The 14146-nt window shown below is 44.2% G+C and overlaps 1 protein-coding gene across 1 annotated transcript in view; it reads left to right on the top strand.

Annotated features, from left to right (window-relative positions):
• The window catches only part of LOC139226927 (membrane-associated phosphatidylinositol transfer protein 3-like), a gene marked incomplete at its 5' end in the record, with an annotated part of 431271 nt that overhangs the window by 365703 nt on the left and 51422 nt on the right, over positions 1-14146 (top strand). Inside the window, 2 exons of the mRNA XM_070858017.1 lie at positions 3942-4115; positions 12365-12513. Coding sequence (XP_070714118.1) covers positions 3942-4115; positions 12365-12513 — 323 coding nt within the window. The remainder of the gene's footprint in view (positions 1-3941; positions 4116-12364; positions 12514-14146) is intronic.

Below are 14146 nucleotides of genomic sequence, written 5' to 3'. Positions count from 1 at the left end.
TGTTCTCTGTTAGTTAGCCAATCCTCTATCCATGCTAATATATTACCCCCAATCCCGTGAACTTTTATCTTTTGCAGTAACCTTTTATGTGGCACCTTGTACAAATGCCTTCTGGAAGTCCAAATACACCATATCCACTGGTTCCCCTTTATCCACCCTGTTCGTTACATCAAAGAATTCCAGCAAATTTGTCAAATAGGACTTCCCCTTCATAAATCCATGCTGACTCTGCCTGACCAAATTTTGCTTTTCCAAATGTTCTGCTACAGCTTCTTTACTAATGGACTCCAACATTTTCCCAACCACAGATGCTAGGCTAACTGGTCTATAGTTTCCTGCTTTTTGTCTGCCTCCTTTTTTAAAAAGGGGCGTTACATTTGCAGTTTTCCAATCTGCTGGGACCTCCCCAGAATCCAGGGAATTTTGGTAAATTACAACCAATGCATCCACAATCCCTACCGCTACTTCTCTTAAGACCCTAGGATGCAAGCCATCAGGTCCAGGGGATTTATCTACCTTTAGTCCCGAAGAAGAGCAGGGGAGTTCTCCCCGGTGTCCTGAGCTACTCATCACCATCATAGGCGGTCCCTTGTATCAAGGATGACTTGCTTCCACGCCAAGAAGGGATGAGTTCACAGGTGTTTCAATGTAGGACCCAATATTTCAGGTCCCGAATCACACGTTGAAGGGTGAAAGATGCCTGTGCGTGGATTTTTTTAACGTGTGGTGGCCGTTGCACACCAGCCACCACACGGGCTTGACAGAGCTAGGCTCTTGGTCCGGTGGCAAGGATTAACCAAGATGACTGGAGACCAGCTCTGCTGCACGAACCTAGTCCGCACACATATCGCAGTGTGGGCTGGCCCGTGCTGTCCCTGGGCCCTCGCCTCTTTCCAAAGAGCTATCCCCCGGCCTAATCCCACATTTCCTGCTCTTGATCCATAGCCCTGCAGGCTACAGCAGTTCAAGCGCACAAATTAAAACAGCTCACAGACTAAAATGAAACAGATTTCCAATGTGTTGTGGCATGCAGTGTTAGTTTGCTGCCTGCATGCCATTGAGCTAGTGCCCTGCACATGGCCACAGCGCAATATTTGTATCACCTTACCTAATATTTATCCCCCTACCTAATATTTACCTAATATTTATCCCCCTACCAACATCACTAAAAACAAATTAATCTGGCCATGATCATATTGCTGTTTGTGGGAGCTTGCTGTGCCCAAATTGGCTGCCGCGTTTCCGACTTTGCAACAGCTACTGCACTTCAAAGGTATTTTGTTTGGTGTGAAGTGCTTTGGGATGTCCTGGGGTCGTAAACAACAACAACAACTTGTATTTATATAGCGCCTTTAACGTAGTGAAACGTGCCAAGGCGCGTCACAGGAGTATTTTGAGATAAAAATTTGTTTCGGTACTGTGGCAGGCGCGGAAACCGGATGGGAGGGATTGTGGGAAAGATGGGCACGGATTTGGGAGGCGACAACACATTCCAGGGCTTTGGAGAGGAAAGGGAGGTTGGAGATGGGGCGGTAGTTTGCAAGGATGGAGGGATCGAGGTTTGATTTTTTGAGGAGGGATGATGATGGCAGATTTGAGGGAGAGGGGGACAGTACCTGAGGAGAGGGAACCGTTAACAATGTCAGCTAACATGGAAGTCAGAAAAGGAAGTTGGGTGGTCAGCAGTTTGATGGGAATAGGGTCGAGGGAGCAGGAAGTGGGTCTCATGGACAAGATGAGCGCGGAGAAGTCATGAGGGGAGATCGGAGAGAAGCTGGAGAAAGATGTGAGACTAGGGCAGGGAGGATCCTTCGAGGAAGTTTGGCCCGGTGGGTTAGGGGAAGGAAGGGAAGAGGCAGAGGCGGCCAAATGGATGGTCTCAATCTTAGAGACAAAGAAGTCCATGAGCTCCTCACACTTTTTGTCGGAGGTGAGGGTGCAGACTGGGGAGACAGGTTTAAAAAGACGGTTAGCATTGGAGAATAGTAGCCGGAGTTTATCTTTACATTCCAGAATGATTCTGGAATATTGAGCAATTTTGGCAGACGAGAGCAGGACAGTAAAATATGCTATATAACTGCAAGTTCACTTAATCTCTGGCGCCAGCACTGTACAGGCTGATGATGGAAAACCAAATAGCTGGCCTGTATAGATAAGCACCCAGAGTGAAGAAAAATAGTTGGCTACGAAGATAACGCTTAATTTGTTCTTTCAAGACTAATTCCTCCAGAGCCACTGAGAAAAGCCATCTCTTCAGATGCTATTAAAGAAACTGGAAATGTAATGTATATGGTAACGGAAGTTGAGCTTCCACATCAGTAGATGTAGTGCCACAGTAGGTGTGCTAAACAGTAAACGCACTGAATAATGGCTATTGGTTGAGAAGAGTACACAAAAGCTTGGCACCCAGTCCCCTGTATGGTCTGTCAGCCTGGATGGTACATGTCACATCGAAATTATTGAGGGAAAAAAATGAAAAAATAAATTGAATATGACAGAAAATAAATTACTCAGATAGCTTGGATGCATATTGAATCGAAGAACAAACTATGCATGATTCATATTATGCCAAACTGCCAGTTTCTTTGTTCCGATTGCCATCAAACCTTTTAAGGGTTTCAAGCCAAAGAAAGAAAGACTTGCATTAATATAGCACCTTTCAGAACCACCGGACATCTCAAAGCACTTTACAGCCAATGAAGTCACTGTTGTAATGTGGAAAACGTGGCAGCCAATTTGCGCTCAGCAAACTCCCACAAACAGCAATGTGGTAATGACCAAATAATCTGTATTTGTTATGTTGATTGAGGGATAGATATTGGCCAGGACACTAGGGATAACTCCCCTGCTCTTCTTCAAAACAGTGTAATGGGATCTTTTACATCCACTTGAGAGAACTGACGGGGCCTCAGTTTAACATCTCATCTGAAAGACAGCACCTCTGACAGTGCAGCACTGCATGAGAGTATCTGCCTAGATTTTTTAATGTGCTCAAGGTCCTGGAGTGAGACTGAACCCCCAACTTTCTGACTATGGGGCACGTGTGCTACCCACTGAGCCACAGCTTACATTTGAACTTGAAAAGGAAAGTAATTGTTTGTACTCCAGCTAGTTTTAACATTCCTCAACAATTATCTGTGTGCAGGATTAGATTTACCAATAACAAAAGAAAGAGGAAACCTTAGGAGAAGTATTTTGACATTATTTGAAGGGGTTGCTCCTCAATTGTTGGCTGCACTTCAGTCCCAGGCTCCTGATCTTTGGGCACCCGGTGCGGAGGGGAGCGGGCAGGTCGGAGGGCCTCCTCGTAGGACTGCTCCTGGGCATGACCAAGGTGGCCATTAACCGGTCCAGGCAGTGGGTGGTCGAGGGGTCGTTCAGCCCTACTGTCTGCCTCTCTTCCGCAGTATCATTCGAGCCAGGGTATCCCTGGAGATGGAGCACGGTGTCTACCGGTACGCTCGTGGCCTTCCGTGGGAGGTGGGCACTGGAGGGACTGGAGTGCATCATTTCAACAGGGAACAAAATTTTAATTTAATTTGATTTGACAAGGTTCCCTTTAATATTTAATTGTCAATTTGTGAGTTTTGGTGCCTTTAAAAAGGGGGCACTTGATTTAAAAGTTTTACAAAAAATAGTTGTAAAGCTGTTGAGTTGGGAGTGGCTTAGCCAGTAATGTGATGTTCACATGACTCAATAAAACCCCAGCCAGTGGGTTTGGAGGATCCACAATGAGGCAAGGGATTGTGAGCCTGGTGGATGAACTGGTAATGTGCAGTGTGATTGTTAAACCTTTTGCTAATAAACCAACTAGTTCTTAATAGCAATGTGTTGCTATGAATTTTTAAGCAAAGAACCCATGAAGCAAATACATTACAAGGGGCAAGTGATCTTATCAGGGAGAATTTCATGCTTATTATTGCACTGTTTTGTGCCCACAGCTGACCTCATACAGAGCCATGTATCTCTCTTTCTGGAAAGTTCTAACGCACCCACATCGCCCACAACCCTACTGACACAATTGCAACGAGGGATACGGAGAGGCAGTCAAACCAGCATTACCAGCGAGGTGTCAGGATCTTCAGAGGGTTTCTTTACAGCCAATGTCGCCAGCAGTAAGTAAACTATTAAAACTGTTCCATGTTTGCTTGGATTTCTATCCAAGTCATACCAAGAATCTGCTTGGCTTACAACCACCATGCGGGGTAAAACTATGAAGTGGTAATTATTGATTCAATATATATGAATGAACAGACTAGGGGGTAGTAATCTGCTGGGGCTGGAAATTCCTGCGCCCGGTGCAGAAGTCCCCCACCTCCCCAGCCGCTGAATTGGGTTTACCACCCCTCAAAGGAAGTGGACGCAATCTCGCGCGCTCCACTTCCTTTAGGGGCGGGACCAACGGTGCTAATAGAGCGGGGAGTACAGCGCTAAGCGGATGCTTCATGTAGCGCTGACGCACCTCAATGCCCCTCCCCTTCGCTTAAAGGGGAAGGCTGCTGCGCACTTCTGGCCTCCACAAGACCACTCGGGCAGCGAGGTACGGGGCCTGCAGCCCGGCAACCCAAAACAGAGTGCCGGGCGCCATGATGGCGGCATGGATCATGTGAAAATACAGGTAGGGAAGCCGACCTGAGAGTCGGCAAAAAAAAGTAAGATGGTGTGCTGGCGATCTCCCCTTTAACTTCTGCCCCACGAGCCCTGGGATATGCCGACCAGACAAGGGACCCAATATTCAATCCTCCTGAAGAGCGAGCTGCCGATGGAGGCGCAAGAGGCTTCCTCGGAATATTGAGATGAGGCCGAGGCCTAATTTCAGGCCGGCCTCAAGCCTCCCGGTTCGGACGTGCCGCAACTGGGCCCAGAAGCAAGATACTAAATTAAGAGCCCGTTCAGGTAGACATAAAAGTTCCCATGTCCCTATTTTAAGGAGACGAGCGTTCTCCCAGTATCCTTTATCCCTCAGTGACACCATCCAAATTAACTGGCTCTTTACCTCGTTAGTGCCCGTGGGATCTTGCTGTGCACGAAATAGCTGCCAATTGCAGGTTGTTAGCGAAACTTGAAATGCGTGTTGTATTCTATTTCGGAAACAATTTTACAGTCTCGCAAACATTTCCCGTGCTTAGAATATACTCACACCACCACTATGGTAGCTGCTAAGTACAGCACACTGTTCTTCATGACTATTCTCCTGGAATTCCATTAAGATCAGCAGATAGTGGAAAAGATAAGATTAATTCCTTCAAGCCTGTTCTTCACAGCTGTTAAGAATAGCTCTGGCACGCGATCAGAATACCAAAGTAACAAAAGATATAAATCATTCCGATTGCTGGGAAGGTAGAGCAGTGTCTGCGCTCTGTAAAGGATAACAATCACACAGCCCGTCATCACTCGAACATTACGTCTCCACTACAAATCGTCAAAATATGTAACGTGTAGCAATATGTAGGCCCAAAGAACTTCCTTGTCGTGTGGACTTGTACGGACGCTGTAACAGGTGTATCCTTGAGGATTTGTCCATGTATTCTCAGATATTATGCAGGTGTGAATAATGCTGATATGGAGTGCGTGCAGTAACGTGTGATTAGGGCAGGATATTTCATGCTTGTGATAAAACAGAAAGATGCAGAAGTAGGAAAGAGGAACACTATCAACATTTTTGCTCTTTTTTATATCGCTCTTGTATATGCAATTTTCTGCTTGCTGATGGCAATGTTGCTATTTATTCCTTTTTAATGAACATTATAATTAATGTTTCATAGGTATGTGGAATGTAATTCAATTTTAACGGTCAGTAATGTACTGTAATTGGACTCTTCACAGCATCTCTCCCTACAGTAGGCAATTTAATCTGCATTTATTTATTCTTTAGGAGCGGTAGCATAGTGGTTACATCACTGAACTGATAATCCCCAGGCCTGGACTAATGATCCAGAGACATAAGTTCATAATCCCACCACGGCAGCTGGGGAATTTAAATTCAATTCATTAAATAAATCTCGACGAAAAAGCAAGAATCAGTAATGGTGATCAAGAAACTATTGGATTGTCGTAAATAATGTCCTTTAGGAAAGGAAATCTGCCGTCCTTACCTGGTCTGGCCTATATGTGACTCTAGACTCACAGCAATGTAGTTGACTGCCCTCTGAAATGGCCTAGCAAACCACAAGGTGTCTCACCACCACCTTCTCAAGGGCAATTTGGGATGGGCAATAAATGCTGGTCTTGCTGTTTACATTATACATTAATGATTTAGACGAAGGGATTAAATGTAGTATCTCCAAATTTGCGGATGACACTAAGTTGGGTGGCAGTGTGAGCTGCGAGGAGGATGCTATGAGGCTACAGAGTGACTTGGATAGGTTAGGTGAGTGGGCAAATGCGTGGCAGATGAAGTATAATGTGGATAAATGTGAGGTTATCCACTTTGGTGGTAAAAACAGAGAGACAGACTATTATCTGAATGGTGACAGATTAGGAAAAGGGAAGGTGCAACGAGACCTGGGTGTCATGGTACATCAGTCATTGAAGGTTGGCATGCAGGTACAGCAGGCGGTTAAGAAAGCAAATGGCATGTTGGCCTTCATAGCGAGGGGATTTGAGTACAGGGGCAGGGAGGTGTTGCTACAGTTGTACAGGGCTTTGGTGAGGCCACACCTGGAGTATTGTGTACAGTTTTGGTCTCCTAACTTGAGGAAGGACATACTTGCTGTTGAGGGAGTGCAGCGAAGATTCACCAGACTGATTCCCGGGATGGTGGGACTGACCTATCAAGAAAGACTGAATCAACTGGGCTTGTATTCACTGGAGTTCAGAAGAGTGAGAGGGGACCTCATAGAAACGTTTAAAATTCTGACGGGTTTGGACAGGTTGGATGCAGGAAGAATGTTCCCAATGTTGGGGAAGTCCAGAAGCAGGGGTCACAGTCTAAGGATAAGGGGTAAGCCATTTAGGACCGAGATAAGGAGAAACTTCTTCACCCAGAGAGTGGTGAACCTGTGGAATTCTCTACCACAGGAAGTAGTTGAGGCCAATTCACTAAATATATTCAAAAGGGAGTTAGATGAAGTCCTTAGTACTCGGGGGATCAAGGGGTATGGCGTGAAAGCAGGAAGTGGGTACTGAAGTTTCATGTTCAGCCATGAACTCGTTGAATGGCGGTGCAGGCTAGAAGGGCTGAATGGCCTGCTCCTGCACCTATTTTCTATGTTTCTATGTTTCTATGTTTGCCAGCGACGCCCACATCCTAATTAAAAAATTCCCTGGACAAATTAAAAAAAAATATGGAGCCTTGGATCTAAATATTCATACTTGTTTCATGACTCGCTCATCAACAAATGAATACCTTTGGGTCAAGTAGCCCCATAAATGTAATACTTTTGTTCAGGGAATGTTCAAGATGGTGATTAATTCTGTTTGGAGTAAAACTAACGAGACACTATTAATCATAACATCACAAAATAGATACAGATGAGAAAGGCCATTCAACCCATTTTACCTCATCTTTAAATGATTCCAGAGCTTTTTCCTCAGTCTTTATCCTGAAGTCCATTCCATGTCTCGTTCACTCTTTGTGCAAAGAACCTCTTGACATCAGTTCTAAATTGACCTTTTATTAGCTTGTCCACTTGACCAAGTGTCACAATTTGGTTCGAAATAGTGTTCCAGATTTACCCTCTTTATACCATTTACTATTTTATATACCTCTATGAAGTCACCTTTCAGTCAACTCTTTTCAAGATTGAGAATCCCAGTTTCTGCAGTTGTTCCTTGTAACTCAGTCCTCTGATGCTAGGGCTCAGTTTCATAGTTCTGAGCCACCTCCAGGTTCTACCTTACATTAAGGTGACCAGAATGAAGGCAAGATGTGGTCTGACGAGAGGGCTGTACTGTTAGAACATGACCTCCTCCAATTTGTACTCCAAGTAAGTTTGTTTTTGAATTAAAAAAGGAAACAAATGTGCCATTTTCTCCGCATAATTGTGGATACTGGAATGTTCTTCCAGAGGAAAATGTTAATAACTCACTGATGACTTTGTTACTCATGAATTATTAACTGAAATTTTCGAAGTCTGCATCGGCATTCAGGGACCTCAGCTGCCATCGGCACGTCTCAAATAATCTGTTCTGATTTTCCAATGCACACTGAAGGTAGGCAAAAGTCTTTTTCATTTAAGGAATAAACTACATGTATGCTGATGACACCCAGCTCTAACTCACCACCACATCTCACGATCCCTCCACTGTCTCTGATTTGTCTCACTGCTTGTCCGACATCCAGTACGGGATGAGCAGAAATTTCCTCCAACTAACTATTGGGAAAACTGAAGCCATTATCTTCGGTTCCCGCCACAAACTCCACTCGCAACCTTGGTGTTGTATTTAACACCGAGATGAGCTGCTGACCACATATCCACTCCATCACCAAAACCGCCTACTTCCACCTCCGGGACATCGCTCGACTCCGCCCCTGCCTCAACTCATTTGCTGATGAAACCCTCATCTATGCCTTTGTTACCTCTAGACTTGATTATTCCAATGTTCTCCTGGCCGGCCTCTCATATTCCACCCTACATAAACCTGAGCTCATCCAAACCTCTGCTACCTGTAACCTAACTCGCACCAATTCTCATTCACCCATCACCCCTGTGCTCGCTGACTTATATTGGCTCCCGGTCTGGCAACGCCTTAATTTTAAAATTCTCATCTTTGTTTTCAAATCCCTCCATAGCTATCTCTCTCTCTGTAACCTCCTCCATCCCTACAAGCCTTTGAGATCTCTGTGCTCCTCTAATTCTGGCCTCTTGTGCATTCCCAATTTTAACCACTCCACCCTTGCCGGCTGTGCCTTTTGTTGCCTAGACCCTCAGCTCTGGAATTCCCTCCCTAAAATTCTCCACCTCTCTACCTCTCTCTCCTTAAAGATGCTCCTTAAACCTTACCTCTTTGACCAACCTTCTGGTCATCTGCCCTAATATCTCCTTATATGGCTCAGTATCCAATTGTGTTTGATAACACTCCTGTGCAGCGCCTTGGGATATTTTAGTGCGTTAAAGCCACCGTATAAACACCAACAACCCAGCACTCGAGCAGAGTGCCAGGGTGAACGATCGCAACACAATCCCAGCGATTAAGGTGGCAACGGGGTGCCAATGAAAAATGGCAGATTTATTTTTAACATGGCTGCCACCTCCCCTTTAAGTAGTGCCCCGCGAATGGCCTGCAGCCCGGTTCACATCGCCTGAAGCTGTGGCTGGCATCACTTGGCGCAGCTTCAGGGGGAGCTCCCCAATTTATGTTCTGTGGCGATAATAGGATGCTGCGCACAGTGATGACGGTGTCATCGCCGGCACAGCGGAGCGGGGTGTTACATGTTACCACCACCATTAAATGCCCGCAGAATTTAGCGGGAGTTAGCGGTACCGCACCCGGGCGGAAAGTTGTTTATGCCCCGTTAGTGCCCCCTGAGGACGCTAACGGGTGGTGCAAATGACCTGAATTTCTAGGCCAAAGTCTTCAGTTATGTGGATAGACTGGAGATAGGCTGGTGTTATTCTCCTTGGAGCAGAGAAGGTTGAGAGGAGATTTGATAGAGGTGTTCAAAATCATGATGGGTCTAGACAGAGTAGAGAGAGAGAATCTGTTCCCATTGGCGGAATGGTCGAGAATCAGAGGACACAGATTTAAGGTGATTGGCAAAAGAACCAAATATGACATGAGGGAAAAAAACATTTTATGCAGGGAGTGGTTAGGATCTGGAATGCACTGCCTGAAAGAGTGATGGAGGTAGACTCAATCATGGCTTTCAAAAGGGAATTGGATAAGTACCTGAAGGAAAAATATTTGCAGGACTACGGGGTAAGGGCGGGGGAGTGGGACTAGCTGAAGTGCTCACATAGAGCCAGCAAGGGCTCGACAGACCGAATGGCCTCCTTCTGTGCTGTAACCATTCTATAATTCTAAGTCAGTCAAATTATTTTAAAAACTATATAAAGCTGAAATGTCGAACTGCTCATGCTTTGAGTGAATAACAGTGGCAGCCTTTATTGGCACTTTGGCTGATCTGAAGATTGTCTGAGACAACCTTCAGCCTCATCCCTTTATCATCCACTCAGTTCCAGCTAGTGAGACGGTATATGTTGCCATCAATTATTTAGTGCCCTTGCATGCTCCAACCATCTTGCAATTATTTTTAGCAACAATAAATTTGTTAACATCTGTTAGTACCATGACCTCATTGGACATGATACATCTGTATATCATGTTTGTATAGCTTTGGGAGATATTATAATATGATAATTTTTTGGCACCAATTCAATCATTAAACATTATCATTCTTGTGTATACCCATTCCTATTCTGAGCTCATTTAAAAAAAATTAATTTCCTTTTTACGGGAAGGTATTAAATCTTAGGTCAGCTTTAAAATCGTGCCCAGAATCAGCCATTCTTTATGTTCAGATTTTAAACTGTGAGCTTTCTCTTCAATGCACAGCATTTTTCCCAAGTTCTCTACAACATTTACAATGATGGTGAACTGGTCTGAGACTTCCATCTAAAAATACCCACACGAAGGCAGTGAACCATTTAGTTAGCCACCTCTGTCTGACCTGCGTACAAGTGCAGAATTCTGAAATTTCACAGGTTTTCTGAGAAGCAAGCCTAGATTTTCTGCTCCATGCTGTGTTTTTCAGGTGTGAAAATTGAGCAGTCAAGCCTGGGAAATGGCCGAGAGTTTCCTTTCTCTGGAACTCTGTTCACTTTATGCCATGACGTAGCTGGGACTAGCGACATCAGAAGCGTTGTTTCAAAAAGGAGGGATATTCATTTGGTGGTGGAGATATACTGCACATCATATTCCAACATTCTGCCTTCAGATTTCCCAATCATCATCATAGGCAGTCCCTCAGAATCGAGGAAGACTTAAAATGAGTCCTTAGGTGGCTGAACAGTCCAATACGAAAGCCACAGTCCCTGTCACAGGTGGGACAGATAGTTGTTGAGGGTAAGGGAGGGTGGGACAGGTTTGCCGCACACTCTTTACACAGCCTGCGCTTGATTTCTGCATGCTTTCGGCGATGAGACTCAAGGTGCTCAGCACCCTCCCGGATGCACTTCCTCCACTTAGGGCGGTCAAATTAGGATTTCCCAAATTGCAACAGTGACTACACTTCAGCAAGTACTTCATTGGTTGTGAAGCGCTTTGACACTTTGGTGGTCGTGAAAGGCGCTATAGAAATGCAAGTTTTTTTTTGGATGTAAATCAGTCCATGTGAAATAGGTATCAAGAGTGTTGGATTCAGGGTAATTCTTATCCTCCATGCTTAATGGAAGTATGTGGACCCAAGAGATAGAGAGAGGTTTGATTAGTAATCCATATTAATAAACACACTAATACAACCCATAACACACAGTGTTCATGAGATCGATGTCACTTATACTCTCAGATGTATTCTCCTTTAGATAGTTATTATAGGGAGACACTTATTCTCCTTTCATACTCCCCTGCTTTTCCCCAGATGCTCTGGCACACATTTAGCAATTAACATTCCATTCTCGTACCAGCCTACACTTCACTACTGAGACTTGCATCTTTGTGTGCCTGGATTATGATTTAATCCAATTTAACCCTTATTGTTATTATAATGTAACCATCTACCAAATGTTAGCTATTCTACCTTGCATATTGACTCTTACTGAAGGTTGCTAGGCAAAGGTAAGTATATGCAAAGTGCCCAGTAACGTTGAGGTAAACGTATTTCAGCCATTCCTTAAACATTTTCCTTCACTTTTTTCCTAGTTTATTTTCCTGCAGATACTTAGATTCTCCTTGTGCCAATTGTATGTTTTTGTTGTTGCTCCCAGCAGCAATGAGTTCCCCAATGTCAATCTCCCGATCAGAAATGTTTGGTACAAAAGGAGGTCCAACAAAGGGGTGCCCAGCAAGTCAGGGTGTACAAGAGATGCTCTGTGCCCACTCGCCCATATCTGCAAACCTGCATCTGCTGCCAAAAGCTGCATCGAACTTGCTTTGGCAGATGATTTCTGCGTGCAGAGGCTCCCCTTCCCAAAGGAAGTTGGACCAGAAGACCTGATGGCATCACGAAGATACGTGAATGTCTGACTCGTCTATCTCCAATTCACTGCTGCTTTGGTGTAGCCATATTTTGGGGTAATTCACAGCAGCAACTGATGACAGACCAGGACTACTGCACCTTGCATTCAATAAACTTTTTTTTCAGTTATGTTCATTTAAGAATAATCAAAATGATTAATTGCTGTTCTGATAGGATTGAGTTGAGATTAGAATAATGTTGTGTATGTTAAGCAAAAGAAATAAAATATTTGCTTCTATTCCACAGTTACTACAAAATGGTGGGGAACCAAAAGGATAGACTACGCACTATACTGCCCCGATGCATTAATGGCTTTCCCAACCGTGGCACTTCCACACCTCTTCCATGCCAGCTACTGGGAATCAACTGATGTGTTGGCATTTGTTTTACGGCAGGTAACTCTAACAGAATGTTTATTTTTAAGAATTAATTCTAGTGGCGTCACTTTGAAACAGTTAGGTTATCAACATAAGAGGATGAGACTGGGGAATTAATAATGGGGAACAGGGAAATGGCAGAGACTTTGAACAAATATTTTGTATCGGTCTTCACGGATGACCAATAGTGGATAATCAAGGGGCTATAGGGAGGGAGGAACTTAATACAATCACTATCACTACTGAAGTAGTACTCAGTAAAATAATGGGACTAAAGGTGGACAAGTCCCCTGGACATGATGGCTTGCATCCTAGGGTCTTAAAAGAAGTGGTTGCAGAGATAGTGGATGCATTGGTTGTAATCTATCAAAATTACCTGGATTCTGGGGAGGTCCCAGCGGATTGGAAAACTGCAAATGTAACGCCCCTATTTAAAAAAGGAGGCAGACAGAAAGCAGGACACTATAGACCAGTTAGCCTAACATCTGTCGTTGGGAAAATGCTGGAGTCCATTATTAAGGAAGCAGTAGCAGGACATTTGGAACAGCATGATTCAATCAAGCAGAGTCAACATGGTTTTATGAAAGGGAAATCATGTTTGACAAATTTGCTGACGTTCTTTGAGGATGTAACGAGTAGGGTCGATAAGGGGGAACCAGTGGATGTGGTGTATTTGGATTTCCAGAAGGCATTCGATAAGGTGCTACATAAAAGGTTACTGCACAAGATAAAAGTTCACAGGGTTGGGGTTGGGGGCATGGATAGAGGATCGGCTAACATCAGAAAAGAGAGTCGGGATAAATTAGTCATTTTCCGGGTGTCAAACAGTAACTAGTGGAGTGCCGCAGGGATCAGTGTTGGTTCCTCAACTATTTACAATCTATATTAATTACTTGGATGAAGGGACCGAGTGTAATGTAGCCAAATTTGCTGATGATACAAAGATGGGTGGCAGAGCAAATTGTGAGGAGGATACAAGAAATCTGCAAAGGGATATAGACAGGCTAAGTGAGTGGGCAAAATTTTGGCAGATGGAGTATAATGTGGGAAAATGTGAGGTTATCCACTTCGGCAGAAAAAATAGAAAAGCAAATTATAATTTAAATGGAGAAAAATTACAAAGTGCTGCAGTACAGAGGGACCTGGAGGTTCTTGTACATGAAACACAAAAAGTTAGTATGCAGGTACATCAAGTTATCAGGAAGGCAAATGGAATGTTGGCCTTTATTGCAAGGCGGATGGTGTATAAAAGCAGAAACATCCTGTTACAACTGTACAGGGTATTGGTGAGGCCACACCTAGAATACCGCATACAGTTTTGGTCTTAGTATTTAAGGAAGGATATACTTGCATTGGAGGCTATTCAGAGAAAATGCACTAGGTTGATTCCGGAGATGAGGGTGTTGACTTATGAAGATAGGTTGAGTAGGTTGGACTTATACTCATTGGAGTTCAGAAGAATGAGAGGTGATCTTATCGAAACATATAAAATAATGAGGGGGCTCGACAAGGTGGATGCAGAGAGGATATTTCCACTCACAGGGGAAACTAAAACTAGGGTGCATAGTCTCACAATAAGGGGCCGCCCATTTAAAACTGAGATGAGGAGGAGTTTCTTCTCTCAGAGGGTTGTAAATCTGTGGAATTCTCT

The sequence above is a fragment of the Pristiophorus japonicus genome, chromosome 16 (genome assembly GCF_044704955.1).
Source record: "Pristiophorus japonicus isolate sPriJap1 chromosome 16, sPriJap1.hap1, whole genome shotgun sequence".
Classification (NCBI taxonomy): Eukaryota; Metazoa; Chordata; class Chondrichthyes; family Pristiophoridae; genus Pristiophorus; species Pristiophorus japonicus.
Note: the sequence above shows the minus strand (reverse complement) of the source record. Positions and strands in the feature narration are given on the sequence as shown.